This window comes from Erpetoichthys calabaricus, chromosome 3 (assembly GCF_900747795.2).
Source record: "Erpetoichthys calabaricus chromosome 3, fErpCal1.3, whole genome shotgun sequence".
Lineage (NCBI taxonomy): Eukaryota > Metazoa > Chordata > Cladistia > Polypteriformes > Polypteridae > Erpetoichthys > Erpetoichthys calabaricus.
The window spans coordinates 122,919,212-122,936,172 of NC_041396.2; the positions used below are offsets into that span (position 1 = coordinate 122,919,212).

The following is a 16,961-nucleotide window of genomic DNA, read 5'->3' on the forward strand; positions in this document are numbered from 1 at the left end:
TAAATTATTTCAAAGTCACTTAGATCATCAGGAATTATCATGAAACACATCTATTAATATCTCTTATCTCATTCTACTGTCCAGAATGAAGAACATGCTGGATATGTCTGCCACTGACCTCCAGTGGTTTAAGTCCTATCAGACTGACAGGCAAGAGCAACAGCAGATCCAGCTCAGCACCTGTCACACAAGTGGTTTCTCAGGGCTCTGCCCTCTGCTCTTCTGTATCTATGTACTTTCCTTTGGCCATATCATTCGTAGCTATGGACTGGGTTATCATTTTTATGCTCGATGTTAAAAGCAAAACTTCATTTTGATGGTGATCTCATCCGACCATTTCCTAAAGCGAGGAATCTTGGTGTCACTTTTGATTCCTCCCTTTCTTATTATGCCCACATAAACCACATTAAGAAACTTTCCTACTTCCACCTCCGCAACATATCCTGTGTTCGCTGATTATTCTCATTTTCTAATGCTGAGAAACTTGTCTCTGCTTTTATCACCTCATTGATTATTGTAATCTCCCTACTGGCATATGCTGCTTCTAATCTTATATCACTGCACCAGCTGATTCAAAGCTCTTCTGCAAGAGTCCTAACACAAACTAGCAACAGCGATCACATGACACCCATCCTGCTTCACTTCCACTGCACTAGATCTTTCCTTTCATCAGAGGGCCAGTACTCAAAAGGAAGGTAAGGCACACTTTACACTAAATTAGGAGATTTTTTCATTGCACCTACAATGTGAAAAACTATTTGCCCCCTTCCTGATTTCTTATTCTTTTACATGTTTGTCACACAAAATGTTTCTGATCATCAAACACATTTAACCATTAGTCAAATATAACACAAGTAAACACAAAATGCAGTTTGTAAATGGTGGTTTTTATTATTTAGGTAGAAAAAAAAATCCAAACCTACATGGCCCTGTGTGAAAAAGTAATTGCCCCCTGAACCTAATAACTGGTTGGGCCACCCTTAGCAGCAATAACTGCAATCAAGCATTTGCGATAACTTGCAATGAGTCTTTTACAGCGCTCTGGACGAATTTTGGCCCACTCATCTTTGCAAAATTGTTGTAATTCAGCTTTATATTTGAGGGTTTTCTAGCATGAACCGCCTTTTTAAGGTCATGCCATAGCATCTCAATTGGATTCAGGTCAGGACTTTGACTAGGCCACTCCAAAGTCTTCATTTTGTTTTTCTTCAGCCATTCAGAGGTGGATTTGCTGGTGTGTTTTGGGTCATTGTCCTGTTGCAGCACCCAAGATCGCTTCAGCTTGAGTTGACGAAGCGATGGACGGACATTCTCCTTCAGGATTTTTTGGTAGACAGTAGAATTCATGGTTCCATCTATCACAGCAAGCCTTCCAGGTCCTGAAGCAGCAAAACAACCCCAGACCATCACACTACCACCACCATATTTTACTGTTGGTATGATGTTCTTTTTCTGAAATGCTGTGTTCCTTTTACGCCAGATGTAACGGGACATTTGCCTTCCCAAAAGTTCAACTTTTGTCTCATCAGTCCACAAGGTATTTTCCCAAAAGTCTTGGCAATCATTGAGATGTTTCTTAGCAAAACTGAGACGAGCCCTAATGTTCTTTTTGCTTAACAGTGGTTTGCGTCTTCGACATCTGCCATGCAGGCCATTTTTGCCCAGTCTCTTTCTTATGGTGGAGTCCGTGAACACTGACCTTAATTGAGGCAAGTGAGGCCTGCAGTTCTTTAGACGTTGTCCTGGGTCTTTTGTGACCTCTCGGATGAGTCGTCTCTGCGCTCTTGGGGTAATTTTGGTCGGCCGGCCACTCCTGGGAAGGTTCACCACTGTTCCATGTTTTTGCCATTTGTGGATAATGGCTCTCACTGTGGTTCGCTGGAGTCCCAAAGCTTTAGAAATGGCTTTATAACCTTTACCAGACTGATAGATCTCAATTACTTCTGTTCTCATTTGTTCCTGAATTTCTTTGGATCTTGGCATGATGTCTAGCTTTTGAGGTGCTTTTGGGTCTACTTCTCTGTGTCAGGCAGCTCCTATTAAGTGATTTCTTGATTGAAAACAGGTGTGGCAGTAATCAGGCCTGGGGGTGGCTACGGAAATTGAACTCAGGTGTGATCCACCACAGTTAGGTTATTTTTAACAAGGGGGGCAATTACTTTTTCACACAGGGCCATGTAGGTTTGGATTTTTTTTCTCCCTAAATAATAAAAACCATCATTTAAAAACTGCATTTTGTGTTTACTTGTGTTATATTTGACTAATGGTTAAATGTGTTTGATGATCAGAAACATTTTGTGTGACAAACATGCAAAAGAATCAGGAAGGGGGCAAATAGTTTTTCACACCACTGTAATTGTATAATTTCCAGTTTGAATTTAGAGCTCTGGTTTTAAACACCATTTGCATTTTCCCGATTTTCTGCATAGTCTTATCAATCACTTCATTCCTTAAAAAAAGAAAAATCTTCACACATTAGTTCTCATTCATGGAACGTTCATAAATTAACAATCACATTTGCATGTAAAGGCAATTTTTACTAAACGTTACCCCATATTCACAAACTATCATTAAAACATTGATTTTTTCTTAATACCCTGCATAGGTTCATGAGTACCAATCATTTGTAAATTTTCAGGTGCATGTGTATAGTCTGTTCATTACTATAATTCACACCCATCAATGACCCAAATCTTATTTAACAAGGATATGCTCAGCATCTGACAAAATGTCAAAAGTGAAAAAAAAGAAAGGGAAAAAAAAACTTCAAAGAAGTAGAGGTCAAGGTACTTTTAACAGAAGTTAACAAAAGAAAAGAAATATTATTCTGTAGCATGAGTAAGGGCGTCACTTGGTCAAACAAAGGAATGCTTGGAAAGAAGTGATGAATGCAGTTAATCCAGTGTCTGCTATAGAGCAGACTGTTCAAGTAATTAAAAAGGAAATGGTTCAATTTGAAGTTAGATGCAAAGAAACACATAGCTACTCACCGAAAAAACACGTCTGCGACGAGAGGCAGTCCAGGCTCTTTGCAGCCATCTGTTTGAGACTGAGACTGAGCACATTGGCTCACTTATTGGAGAGAAAATGGGAGCCGATCTTCGTGGCGGAAGAAGGTCGCCTGCTCTGCAGAGCCGGGTCCGTAAAAGGTGAAAGGGGCGGGCGCATAGCCGATTAGCCACGCGGTCGCGGGAAGGTAAACAGAGAGCCCTTAAAGCGGCGGCTGGACAGAAGCAGGCAGGCAGGCACAACGATTCAATCAACAAGGTTTATAAAATGAAATATATACACATAATAAATAGAAATCGATCAAACAACTATATACAATAAATAACATGAAATAAGTATAAATAAATAAAAGTCAAACTAACAATCCAAGGAACTATATATAAACAAATAAATAAATATCAAACAATTTTTGCAATAAAAAAATAACTACCAAACAGAGTAGAGAACCAGTAGATGTAGCCCAAAATTAAAAAAGAAAATTGAGAGGAAGAGGAGGCCTGCCAGTCATTGCAAAAAAAAAAAAAAAAAAAGTAAAAACATCTTGAAAAAAGAAGGAGGCCTCCTTGACAATATATAAAGTGCCAGTCATTTGCAAAAAAATAAAAAAAAAAAAAAAAGTAAAAAACAGCAGACCTCCTCGTGAACAAAAAAAAAATAAATAAATAAACACTGTATGGGCCCATCTACAAATCAAATAAATAAATAAAGAAAGAAATACAATTCTTTAATGGCTATCCCCCCCAGCACGATTTTTCTTCTCCCTCCTCTTTTCCTCCAGCCACTCCTGTATAGTTTTGCCGGCTGAGGTGGAGCAAAAGAATTCCCCCCCAAATTGGCTGTGGCCGAACTCTTTTGTTTTAGGACGGCCACAGCACTTGCAAATGTAATTTTCGATTTTTTTCCGTTGCTTGGGGGGGTTTCCTTGCTGTCGTGCCAGCTCGTCCGCCTCCTCCTTTTTCTTTCGCCGCCAGGCAGTGGTGCGGGGTACTGAGGGTCCTGCCGGCGGCGGTGGAAGCGGAGCAGTGGCAGTGTCAGCCGGCGGGGAGAGTGGCTGGGTGACGGGTGCTTCATGTGGCTCGGGGGGGTGCCCAATGATGGCTGGTGCCACATCCACGGGGCCCCGACGTCGCTGCGTCAGGCGGGTTATGGAACTGTAGTGGTTGTGCAGCGGACAGCTCGGGGCCCGTGGGTCGTGGTCGAACGGTAGGGGTGGGCTCTGAAGCAAGGGCCGAGCTGGTTGGCAGTGGCACGACCATCTCCAGAGCCCGCCGTACCAGCTCCCTGGTGCGAGTGTAGTGCCTACAGGGACAGAAAGCAAAGTAAGTCAGGGTGGGAGGGAGGAGAGGGGCATGTGGATGGTACTTGTCCAGTGTGTACTTACCATTGTGCCAGGGTGCGCTGATTGAGGGGGAATAACTGGATGCGTGTCTGGGCCACGAGTACCGGATTTGTCAGGATATTTTCCTGGATGCAGATGTAATCCCGCATCACAGCTGCCCAGCGGTTCACCCTCACGCCGCTGATGGTGGTTCCTTCGGGGTGAATCCTGGACAGCTGTACACAAACGGCCTCCACAAGGCGGCTGATGTTTGGCATCTGTGCGGCTTGGCCGCCTTGGCCGACCATACACCTACAAAATTCGGGGGGTGGGAGGGAGAGAGAGAGAGATCAGTCAGTCAGCCATGCCATCGATATCCCATCAAAAGGAAAGATGCGACACCAAAGAGGTTGATCACCTACCGTTGCAAGCTCTCCACTCCCGGTGTGACACTGGTCTGTGAGTGCTTGCGTCGGAACCTCCCCTGCACCAGTCTTTCCTGGTGGCGTGGCGGAAAGCGAACTGGGGCCTTGTCGCCCTCCGGCAATCGTTCCCAGAGGGTGACGATCTCCGCCACTTGCTGCTGCGTCACGTAGGAATGGTGACGCAGCTTCACGAGACTGGAGGCCAGGTTGACCACGTGCTGGTAACCTGGGCCAGTGTCAGGTCCAAGGCTATTCTGTTGGGGGAAGAGAGCGAAAGTGAGAAAGGGGAGCACTCCTCAGATATTCCACAGGTATAGCACAACTCGTCGGGAGAGACTTACCAGCTCGTGGGACACGCTTTGAGTGGCCTCGTCTCCAGGGGAGGTGTCCTGGTCAGCTGGCCCAGACTTTGAGGCGCCGATGGCAGGGCGCGACTGGGACTTGTCAGACGACAACGGTTGTCGGGCGAAGTCCTCCTCAAGGCCGAAGACGGTGTTGTCCAGAGGTTCCTGCACCGGCCCCTCGTCCTCTTGGAAGCCCTCGTCGACACTGTCATCGTCTGTATCAGTCCCATCCGGAGCGTCAGGATCCCTGCCCATCACTTCCTCCAGCACTCGACCGGTCTGCGAAAATAGGTACTGGATACCTATGAGCTCACCTGTGAAAAGGAGGGAAGTGTTTTAAAATGAAAAGGTTGGGGAGGGGAGAGAGAGAGAGAGACAGCTCAACGCCTGCCTCACCAGTGTACTTCGCAGGCCGGGTGTAATCGTCAACCAGCTTCATGCGATATACAATGTCGCTCAGCTCGTTGACGGAGTGCTGGAGTTGGCCACTGTAGCAGACGATATCACGGTCTCCTTCCTCCACTGCTTTTGCCGCACGGTCCTCGTTCCACCGCGCCAGGCCTTCCAGCAGATAGGCCTGAAAGTGGGCCGCGCTGGCTGAAGTGCCTGAAAGACACGGTGAGTGAGTGAGAGAGACGCACAACACAGGTCACAAAGAACAGGTTTCTGGGCACCCTTACCAGGTATGAAGCGGTCCAGATGCAGGTGGAACGACTCCAACGAAGTTGAACCACGGCCACACCTGAACACCGGCAGCGTGATCCCCCCTTTGACCAGCTGCCCGGTCTGCATGTACAGGTGCATGCCGGGTGGGTCCTGGATGCAGTGGAGGTGGCGCCTCTGAGTTTTCCATATTTCCTGTATTTTTGCGCGGTCCAGAAGCGGGATACCCATGGTGTCAGTGGCGTCCCCGAAGGCCTCCAGCATCTCGTCGATGAGCCGGCCCGTCTCCTCCGCCCCACGTGTGCGGCGGCGGCAGTGGCGGGCCAGCTCCTTTAGTGGGATCCTTCCGTAGCCGGAGCCTCGGGGATCGTTCCCCGCCTCGCCAGCCTTGGCCTGTCGCAGCCTGGCGACGTCTCCCTGGTCCTACTCAAAGATGCAGAACGAGAGACACGCCATGAAGAGGCTGTACAGTGGGTGGCTCTCCGTGGTGACACCCGCTGCAAAGCGTCGCATCAGGTGCCACACGTCGAGCCGCACCACCAGCTGATCCCACTGGTTGAATAAGAGGGACACCTTGCAGGGTCCCCCGTGGGAACAGCAGTCTCGGTCCACATACAGGACCAGAGGCGGGGACACACTGGCATCACGGTATCGCCGCATCAGCCCGGTGGCCATGGGGTGCAGGCCAGCGCCCTCGGCTGCAGTGAGGACGCTGATCAAGATCTGGCCGTGCTCGTTCCCCACGTTGGTCACCCAGGCTGCCGTTCCTGCCGCGGCACCAGCTAGTTTCTTGATCACCTGAACGATGAAAGGGAGAGTGACGGTAAGCTGGAAGGAAGGAAGGAGAGGATGACGATATCGCTCACCTTCTTTGTTGAGTCCATCTTCAGGATTGAGCCAAAGATGGAGGTGATCCGGGCCTTGGTCTCATCTAGCCTCGAAGCCACCACCCTGGCATAGATGGACAGCAACCACTTTGTACCGGGCACCGGGGTCATCCGCGGTAGAGGCGGAGTCGTAGGTGCCTCGGCACCCGGTGTAATGAACTTGGTGACCGCGAACATGAACAGTCTGGACCGCTCCAACTAGGTGTTGCCGTGCTGCTCGAGCAGATATTTGCGCAGCCGGGTGGCCCCGTTGCCCAGCGTGCGCTCACGCATCTGCCCGATCAGCTTTTTGTCGCAGGATAATCTGTGTTAAGACAGAACAGAGACGTTAGGACTGCCCGTGTGTGTGCCCGTCTACCTGTGGAGAGTTGACCCGGCCATCGGAGACTCCTTGTCTGACCTGTAAGTCAGGATAGCTGGAAACTGATCCCGATGGGTGCAGTGCAGCTGATCCAAGATATCCTGCGACCAGCCCGCCACCTTCTTCTTGCAGCGCCGGCACTCCAGGTACTCCGTGGCCATAAAGTACCATCCGTCTGTGTCCAGGACCCTCCGGACGGTCCTGTAGAGTCCGGCTCCCGACAACCTGTGGCTGCACGCCGTGCAGGACAGCTTGTAGCCCCACATGCGGTACGGCATCCACAGGAAAAACGGGCGCTGAAAAAAGGCGTCGGGCGATGTCGGGGGGCTGGAGGTACACGTTGCGGGGGCCGGGAGGGTGCCACCAAAGGCGAAGGTTGGAGGTCAGCACAGGCTTTCCGTCCTTGCCCCTGGTGAAAAGGACCCGACTTAACCACGCGTGCTGTTCTTTTGGTAGTGAACTCCTCCAGCCCTCGGGAAAAAGTAGCTGTGTGTGTGTGTGTGAGAGAGAGAGAGAGAGAGAGACAGACAGCATGAACAACAGAAAAACAAACAAAAGCGATCAGACAGGGCCTGTTTCTTTCCTGGCAATGCAATTCAAACAAACACATCCTTTTAACTCACCTCTCTCCTGGCTACGGACAGCGTTTGCGAAGGCTGCTTTCCCGGATCAGCCGTCGGTTGGGAGCGCTGGGATGGCAAGGGCCCTCCACTGGTTGCAGACTGGGAGGTAGATGCTGGGGAAGGTTGTTAACAAATTCAAACAAATAACAGGTTAAACAAAAAAAGTGAAGAAGCCACCACCAGTTTCCATGGGTGGCTGTCACTTACCAGCCTCCAACTCCATGCTGGCCGACAGCAGCACGTCATCGGGAATCTTGATGACGGAGGCTGCTGCAGAGAGAGAGGCGGTGGGGGCAACAGTGGTGGTTTTGGGAAGGGAAGAGGTTGCTGCCGCCTTCGCCTCGTCTCTCCGCTGCACATACAGCTGGAGTGCATGCATCTTGGTCCCGACTTTGGTGGTCTGGCGCCGGAGCCATTTGATGTAACTGCATTGGGGTACAACAGCGGGAATGGTAACAGGTGAACAAATGGAAGCAGGATTCCAACTACCTTGCTGTGCCCTTCCCCTCAGACCTCACCCAAAAGTCTTTCACCTCTTGGCCTCCCGATCTTCTGTATCGTAAAGGGCCTCAAGCGTCAGGTGTCCGTGTTGGCCGAAGCCGACGAGCCTCTTGCCCTCATCCAGAGTCCTGGCCGACCCGTCTCTCTCCTGGCGACGACGGATGGCCTTCTTCACGTCGGGGAAGAGCCAGGCGTAGGATTCCAGGGCGTTTTTATTGCTCGCCAGCGGGCTATCCGACACCTGGCCATCTTTGCGCTCCCTCAGGTGGGTTGCCAACACCATGACGGCATAGCCGAGGTCATGGGTCAGCAACCATTTAAAAGTCTGACCCCGGTACTGTCCAAACTGGAGCTCGCTGGCGCTGCGCACCAGCTTGGAGTCCCCGGGGTCACCACCTGCTGCCCGCAACCGTCTCCTGGCCTGCTCCCTGACCATCTCGGCCGACTTGACCTTGAACGGCACAGGGCCGCTCTGGCCGTATGCCTTGGCGACCTGGATCGCCTCGGCGGAGGCCTTGAGGGTCAGTTCGCCAGAGGTCTCGTGGCGGAACTGTGGCACAGGGTTCAAGCTGGATAAATTAGATAAACCAAGACAAAGTTACAGTTCCATTCCAAAGTTTTACAACACCTATTTTTCTTCAAATTTAACCAGCTGGAATGCAACGAGCGAGCTGAAACAGATCCGCAGGAAAATGGCAGACATTTACATTTAAAGTTTAGGTTACCAAAAACTGAAATTAAAACAAATTTCAGAATATTACAAATTGGCCTTCAGGGAACAACGAATAGGTTACAACCACCATATAGTCTGCACCAAGCGACGTTGCCTCCAACAGAGATCAAATAAAGAGTAACTGAGCATGAAAAAGGGAACAATAGGATGATAAACCGCCACCTTTGAACAAATTCTATAGGCACCAAACCCAATCTTCCAAAAGGGTTTTTTTTTTTTTTCAAATGAACCTTCGCGATATTTAACCTATGAATACTTACATGTCAACACCGCAGGTGACGTTGGGTCTATTAAAACAACGCAATCAACCAGTACGTCAATTACAGAAAGATTCCTTTGTTTTGAGAGGAACATTGCTACTACAAACAAAGACTCACGTAGGAATACTACTGCCAGCCATGGTATGAGATACCAGAAACTGTTAATTCTGAATTCTGAAAGAGTAAAGGGACACACAAAAAAAATAAATAAATATAAATGGTTAGTAATACTAGTACTGACTTTCTTTAAGGCCTTTAATAATATTACAACTACCTTGTTACACTGCATTTTCCCATTGCTAGCATTTTTATTATTAGCATTATTATTATTTATTATCTTGTGTCAAGGTTCCAAATGATGGAACCGTGACAACTTGGCAAAAATACTGCAGGTAGCTATAGCAGAGTGGAAAACTGACAGACTGAATGCCACTTTTCCCGTGACAATAGACAATGCCAAGATCATTGTGAATACAACTGAAGCAGATGGATTTTGACCACACAAAAAAAACTGAGAAATCACATGTACATAAGTATTCACAGCCTTTGCTCAATACTTTGTCGATGCACCTTTGGCAGCAATTACAGCCTCAAGTCTTTTTGAATATGATGCCACAAGCTTGGCACACCTATCCTTGGCCAGTTTCGCCCATTCCTCTTTGCAGCACCTCTCAAGCTCCATCAGGCTGGATGGGAAGTGTCGGTGCACAGCCATTTTAAGATCTCTCCAGAGATGTTCAATCGGATTCAAGTATGGGGCTCTGGCTGGGTCACTCAAGGACATTCACAGAGCTGCCCTGAAGCCACTCCTTTGATATCTTGGCTGTGTGCTTAGGGTCGTTGTCCTGCTGAAAGATGAACCGTCGCCCCAGTCTGAGGTCAAGAGCGCTCTGGAGCAGGTTTTCATCCAGGATGTCTCTGTATATTGCTGCAGTCATCTTTCCCTTTATCCTGACTAGTCTCCCAGTCCCTGCCACTGAAAAACATCCTCACAGCATGATGCTGCCACCACCATGCTTCACTGTAGGGGATGGTATTGGCCTGGTGATGAGCGGTGCCTGGTTTCCTCCAAACATGACGCCTGGCATTCACACCAAAGAGTTCAATCTTTGTCTCATCAGACTAGAGAATTTTCTTTCTCATGGTCTGAGTCCTTCAGGTGCCTTTTGGCAAACTCCAGGCAGGCTGCCATGTGCCTTTTACTAAGGAGTGGCTTCCGTCGGGCCACTCTACCATACAGGCCTGACTGGTGGATTGCTGCAGAGATGGTTGTCCTTCTGGAAGGTTCTCCTCTCTCCACAGAGGACCTCCGGAGCTCTGACAGAGTGACCATCGGGTTCTTGGTCACCTCCCTGACTAAGGTCCTTCTCCCCCGATCTCTCAATTTAGGTGGCTGGCCAGCTCTAGGAAGAGTCCTGGTGGTTTCGAACTTCTTCCAATTACGGATGATGGAGGCCACTGTGCTCATTTTGACCTTCAAAGCAGCAGAAATTTTTCTGTAACCTTCCCCAGATTTGTGCCTCGAGACAATCCTGCCTCGGAGGTCTACAGACAATTCCTTTGACTTCATGCTTGGTTTGTGCTCTGACATGAACTGTCAACTGTGGGCCCTCATATAGACAGGTGTGTGCCTTTCCAAATCATGTCCAATCAACTGAATTTACCACAGGTGGACTCCAATTAAGCTGCAGAAACATCTCAAGGATGATCAGGGGAAACAGGATGCACCTGAGCTCATTTTGAGCTTCATGGCAAAGGCTGTGAATACTTATGTACATGTGCTTTCTCAATTTTTTTTTTATTTTTTTAATAAATTTGCAAAAATCTCAAGTAAATTTTTTTCACGTTGTCATTATGGGGTGTTGTGTGTAGAATTCTGAGGGAAAAAAAATTAATTTTATCCATTTTGGAATAAGGCTGTAACATAACAAAATGTGGAAAAAGTGGGAATATGAAAGAAAACATCAAACAAACAATTGCTGTGAAAGGAGTCAACAGTTTTAAATTCCTGGAGGTTACCATCATCAGTGATCTTAGGTGGACAGAACACACTACAGCAGTCACCAAAAAAGGCCCATCAGCAACTTTACTTTCTCAGTAAAGAACAAATTCTACCCACAGGCAGTAAGGCTGTTCACCTGTCATATGTGATAAACTGTCTGTAATCAACTGAATGATGTAAGTGCCACATCATCTGTGATTCTTGTGTGTGTAATGTTATGCTTAGTGCAGTTTACAGTGATTATTATTAATTTTAGATTTTAGTTCTTCCTGATGTTTTATGTTGATTATTGTTTCAGCAAGGAACATTACACAAGTAAGAATTTCACTGTATGCTGTACATCTAACAATAAAAAAGACCTTGACCTAATAGCTAATGGTCCTCTTTCTATCGCATGTTAGCCAGGAGAAACAACATTGTTAAAACTGAACATTTTCCTCAAAATCCTATATCTCATCCAGAACATCATAATAAGTGTTGGGGAATGTTACTTTTTTGTAAGTAATGAATAATGTAACTAAGTTATTTTAAAAAGTAAGTAAATAAGTTAATGTGTTACAAACAGTGTGTTACTTTTGCGTTATGTTTTCTTAATCATGTTGTCTGGGATTGGCTCCATCAGACCCCCGTGACCCTGTAGTTAGGATATAGCGGGTAAGATAATGGATGGATGGATATGAAAAACTGTACATATCATTGGCCAGTGTTTGTTATTAAATTGTAAGTTGATCAACCTTCAGGAAACTGACTAGAAACATGACCAGATGTAATCAATTCCTTATGTTTTATAAATTGTGTAGTACCCCTGGGTCTGGCCTGAGAGGGAGAAGTTCCTCAGGGGGCCAGAACCTGTCTGAGGGGGCAGGAAAGCTCCCCCCGAGCAATGCCTCGAGGGGACTGTAAACACTGCACTTAGACAGCACTTTGATCACTTCTCCTGTCTCCTAAACCCAATTGGCTTCTTGCCTTACACCCGCTGCTGCTGCAATGATCACTGGCTCATTGTGACCCTAAACTAGGGCAGATTAAATTTATCTCTCTGCACATGCAGGCAGGGCCATTTCTTGGATTTGATGGTATTGAGGGGTCTTAGTCCCCCTTGTTGGTGCCTTGTTCCTTCTTACATATTTTAAGTTTTACATATCTTCTTAACTGAGCATGTCTGGTGAGCTGTTTTATGTATATAGAAAAGCACTGTTTTGAGTTTGCTGATATACATACAAATTTGCAAAAAAAAACCCTTGGGGTTTCTGCACTCTTGTGCATAGTGGTGGGGGTGGGGGGGGGAGGATAGAGATTGGGGCTGTTATGAAGAAGGGGGTTGGACAGGTTTCTTCCTCTTGGGGTTTCAAGTTCACTAATGTACAGTATTTCAATAATATAACTATTAATAATATACAAAACAAAAAGATCAGTGACTTAAACCTCTGAAGCCCCCAATGCCACTGTTGGCATTATTAAATGTATAGTTACTTTGATTGAGTTGTTTTCACTTTATTTGCACTATATGCAAGTGTTTCGTATACCACATTTGAATAAAGACTTATTTGCTCCATGGGAGAAGCCCATTCCACATTCTGTAACTCACTGTGAAAGAGTTGTTCTGTATTACACTAAAAAAAATCAGGTTCTCCTTTTGAGGATCTGTTTAAAGTTTCCTACAATTTAGAAAGAACTGATTAATATAATTATAAATTTAACATTTTATTTGCTGTTTTGTGTTTTTACCATTTTACTTGAGGCTCTCTAGTTATAAAGGTCTTAGTCAAGTGGAAATTGAATGCCACGTTTCATGGATTGCCTTTGAAATATACTGTTGTACTATCTGTGTTATATTCATTTGTTTGGATTGTGTTTGCTAGTATGTTTTGTTTCTTAAAATAAAAAAAAACTATTATGTAACCCTTGTATACCTAATTTTTCTTAGATTATCACTGATAAGTAAGACAGGTCCACACTTTATTTTTTTAACACTAACTTTGTGTTTTCCTGTTTATATATACAGTAGATAATTAAATTAACTCATGGAGCAGTACAGTGGCACAGTGTTTATCACTGCTGTCTTGTGGATTCAGTGTTCTTGACTTGAGTTACTTATTTGCATTCAGTTTTTGTGTCCTTTCTTTGTGTGCATGGGATTTTTCTCTGTGTACTCCAGTTTTTCCCCACATTCCAAAAATGTGCCTATTCATTTAAATGGTAACATTTATTAGTGTCGTGAGTTTGTGTGCATGACTTGGTCTTGCAATGGACTGGTGTATACTAACTAATGTTACCAGGAAAGGCTCTATCTCCACATGCCTTAAATGACCTAAGTAGTTTTAAGAAGGTTGTGTAATATAATGTTAAGTCACTTACTGTTATAACCTTTTGTTGTTTTGGCAGCATAAAGTCAACAGGTGTCTTACAATATTCTGTTCCAACTCTGGTATCCTTTACTAAAACAGTATATAGCTGTCATTAGAAGAAAGCTAGCACTTAAATTCTTTTATTTGACTATAACTGAGAAATGTGGCAGGCAATCAGACACAAAATCTTCTTCTTCCTTCGGCTGCTCCCGTTAGGGGTTGCCACAGCGGATCATCTTCTTCCATATCTTTCTGTCCTCTACACTGTACGTCTTGCAGTCAGACACAAATGCAAATGAATATAGCATAAGTTGTTATTTTTGTTTCTGTTCCGATTATTTGTATGTTTCTGGTCACATTTACAAGTATTAAAGAAAAAAGTGACAGTGATATGTTTTTTTATTTTTTTTATTTCAGGTCACACTGCATCCTGAAGTGAAAAATTACCTGACTGAAGGAATATACCATATTCTTGATCTTTGCATTGGACCAGATATCAAGTTTCTGAATGCAACCTTAAGTGCAGGTGTGAAGGAAGTCTTTAGAAATCTGTATAACGATTATACTAATTGTCATAAAAGTCAAAGACAGGGTGAAGACAGATACACAGCATGACATTTCTGAAAATGTTTGAACTGTTAAACCAAAATTAAACTGGAGAAATCCTTGTTTACTTTTATGATTTTTATATAGTGGTTAATAAAGCTTTTTTTTGTGATTTTTATACACCTTTATAATAATTCTGTCATATTTCTTTAGATCATGTTAGGATTTCTGCCTGTATGTTTGAAGAATATAATAAAATGTAATTTCCAGACTTTTTAATATTTTTATTTTATTAATTTTCATTGTAATCATTCCATACAAACAGATCATTTTATAACCCAACAAATTTGAAAACAAATCAAACCCCACCCCTGAGAAGGAGAGCTTAGCTAAAGGAAAATTTCTTTAAGCTTTTTAATAAGGCAACATTAGACAAAAGAAGGGGAGAAGTAAATATCTATATAAATAAGAGATGGAGAAGGGAGTTAAATGCAATAATAGTTATTTCTCTTATTCTAAAATAATATTGATTAAATCCTGCCATGTTTTGAAAAAATTTTGTACAGATCCTCTAACTGAAAATTTGATTTTTTCCAATTTCAAATAATATAAAACATCGGTTTCCCACTGACTTATAAGAGGAGAATTAGGATTCTTCCAATTTAACAAAATAAGTCTGCGTGCCAAGAGTGTAGTGAATGCAATCACCGTTTGCTTGTCCTTCTCCAATTCCAGTCCATCTGGAAGGACACCAAACACAGCTGTTAGTGGGTTAGGAGGGATTGTGATACTAAGGCTGTCTGAGAGGCACTTAAAAATTTTTGTCCAAAATGATGTTAGTTTGGTGCAGGCCCAGAACATGTGACCCAGTGAGGCAGGAGCTTGGTTGCAGCGCTCACAGGTTGGATCCTGGCCTGGAAACATTTTGGACAGTTTTAAGCGAGACAGATGAGCTCGATATATAATTTTTAGTTGAATAATTCTATGCTTTGCGCATATAGAACTCGAGTGAATTCTCTGCTTTGCTACCTTCCACTCCTTTTCTGATAGATTGATTAAGAGATCTTCTTCCCAATGTCCTCTTGGGTCTTTGAAAGGTAGGGACTCTAATAAGATTTTATATATTGCGGAAATAGTGTTTGTTTCCTCGGAATTGAGCAGTATTTTTTCCAGCATTGTGGAGGGTGCAAGGTGGGGGAAATCGGGCAATTTATGTTTTACAAAATTTCTAATTTGAAGATAGTAAAAGAAATGTGTAGCTGGGAGGTTAAATTTTGAACGTAATTGTTCAAAAGATGTAAATATGTTGTCTATATAAAGATCTCTGAGCATTTTAATCCCAAAACTTTTCCAGGTATTAAAAACTGGATATACTTGCGAAGGTTGAAAGAGGTGGTTCCCTTGCAGAGGTGCCACTGATAAAAGATTTTCCATCTTAAAATGCTTCCTAATTTGGTTCCATATTCTAAGTGAGTAAAGCACAATTGGGTTATTAGTATATTTGCGATAACTTTCATTTATTGGAGAGCAGAGCAGGGAATATAAAGAAGTACTACAGGATTTTACTTCTATTGCAGACCAAGCCTGGGTATGTGCATTTATTTGTGTCCAGGTTTTTATGGCTTGTATGTTTGCTGCCCAGTAATAAAACTGAAAATTAGGTAAAGCCATGCCACCTTCTGCCTGAGGTCTTTGTAGGGTCGCTCTTCGGATACGTGGGTGTTTTGAGTTCCAAATTAATGAGGTTATTATTGAATCTAACTGTTTAAAAAACGATTTATTGATATATATTGAAATGTTTTGAAATAAAAAGAGAAGTTTAGGAAGGATATTCATCTTAACAATGTTAATTCTTCCGGCTAGAGTGAGATGAAGGGTTGACCATCTATGCAAGTCTTGCTTAATTTTTTCCATACAGACGCCAAAATTTTGTTGATAAAGAGCTTTATGTTTACTTGTGATATTTACCCCTAGGTATTTAAACTGATCTGCTATGGTAAAAGGTAGGGTGTCTAATCTAATATTATATGCTTGTGAGTTCACTGGAAAGAGTATACTTTTATTCAGATTAATTCTAAGACCAGATATCTTTTGAAATTCTGTTAGTGCTGTTAAAACAGCAGGGACAGTGTTTTCTGAGTCCGATATATATAAGACCATATCATCTGCATATAGAGAAATTTTCTGTTCCAGTCCTTCTCTGACAATCCCCTTTATCTGATAAGAATTTCGGCAGCGAACCGCCAGTGGTTCAATAGCGATTGCAAACAACAGTGGCGACAAGGGACATCCTTGTCTGGTACCACGTTCTAGTTTAAAGTAGTCTGAGCAAATTTTATTAATACAAACTGAAGCTTCTGGACTGGTATACAGTAGTTTGATCCAAGCACAAATATTCGGGCCAAACCCAAATTTCTCCAGTGCAGTGAAAAGGTAATTCCATTCGATCATGTCAAATGCCTTTTCTGCGTCTAATGATAGTAATATCTCTGGGGTGTTTGATTTTGCTGGTGAATATATAACATTAAACAAGCGTCGGAGATTTGAAGATAGATGTCGGCCTTTAATAAATCCAGTTTGATCTTGTGATATTACCGAGGGCAGCACTTTCTCCATCCTTCTAGCTAGGATTTTTTGAGAGTATCTTAACATCATTATTCAGGAGTGAAATTGGTCTATATGATGCGCTTTGTAACAAGTCCTTATTTTGTTTAGGAAAGACGGTGATTAATGCTTGTCGAAATGTTTGAGGTAGTATTTGGTGGTCTTTAGCTTCTGTAAATGTTACCAATAAGAGTGGAGCTAGCTGAGTGGAGAATTTCTTATAAAACTCTACGGGGTAACCATCAGGGCCTGATGATTTCCCGCTTTGTAGTGACTTTATAGCGTCTAGTAATTCTGTTAGCGTTAGAGGTTTATCCAGTTCCTCAGCACTTAAAGC

At 44.1% G+C, this 16,961-nt stretch overlaps 2 protein-coding genes across 3 annotated transcripts in view; one reads left to right on the forward strand and one right to left on the reverse strand.

Moving 5' to 3' along the window:
* Positions 1-14,293, forward strand: part of urb2 (URB2 ribosome biogenesis homolog) — a 187,102-nt gene extending 172,809 nt beyond the window's left edge. For both annotated transcript variants that reach the window (XM_051924247.1, XM_051924246.1), the window contains exon 10: positions 13,892-14,293. In XM_051924247.1, coding sequence (XP_051780207.1) covers positions 13,892-14,089 — 198 coding nt within the window. In that variant the 3' untranslated portion in view covers positions 14,090-14,293. The remainder of the gene's footprint in view (positions 1-13,891) is intronic.
* Positions 3,663-6,812, reverse strand: LOC114648350 (uncharacterized). Its single transcript, XM_051924271.1, has 7 exons — positions 6,626-6,812; positions 5,777-6,557; positions 5,493-5,702; positions 5,094-5,410; positions 4,750-5,006; positions 4,391-4,639; positions 3,663-4,308 (listed from the first exon to the last, which is right to left on the reverse strand). Exons 2-7 carry the CDS (start codon positions 6,021-6,023, stop codon positions 4,077-4,079), a joined length of 1,512 nt encoding a protein of 503 aa, XP_051780231.1. The 5' UTR covers positions 6,024-6,557; positions 6,626-6,812; the 3' UTR covers positions 3,663-4,076.
* Positions 14,294-16,961: the final 2,668 nt, after the last annotated feature.

Excerpts from the sequence above, each read along its gene's own strand:
- LOC114648350 (XM_051924271.1), bottom strand. The coding sequence starts at position 6,023 with ATGCTGGAGGCCTTCGGGGACGCCACTGACACCATGGGTATCCCGCTT. Across the intron at positions 5,703-5,776 it reads TCTGGACCGCTTCATACCTG|GCACTTCAGCCAGCGCGGCC; the intron begins GTAAGGGTGCCC and ends CGTGTCTTTCAG. Across the intron at positions 4,640-4,749 it reads GGAGTGGAGAGCTTGCAACG|GTGTATGGTCGGCCAAGGCG; the intron begins GTAGGTGATCAA and ends CGAATTTTGTAG.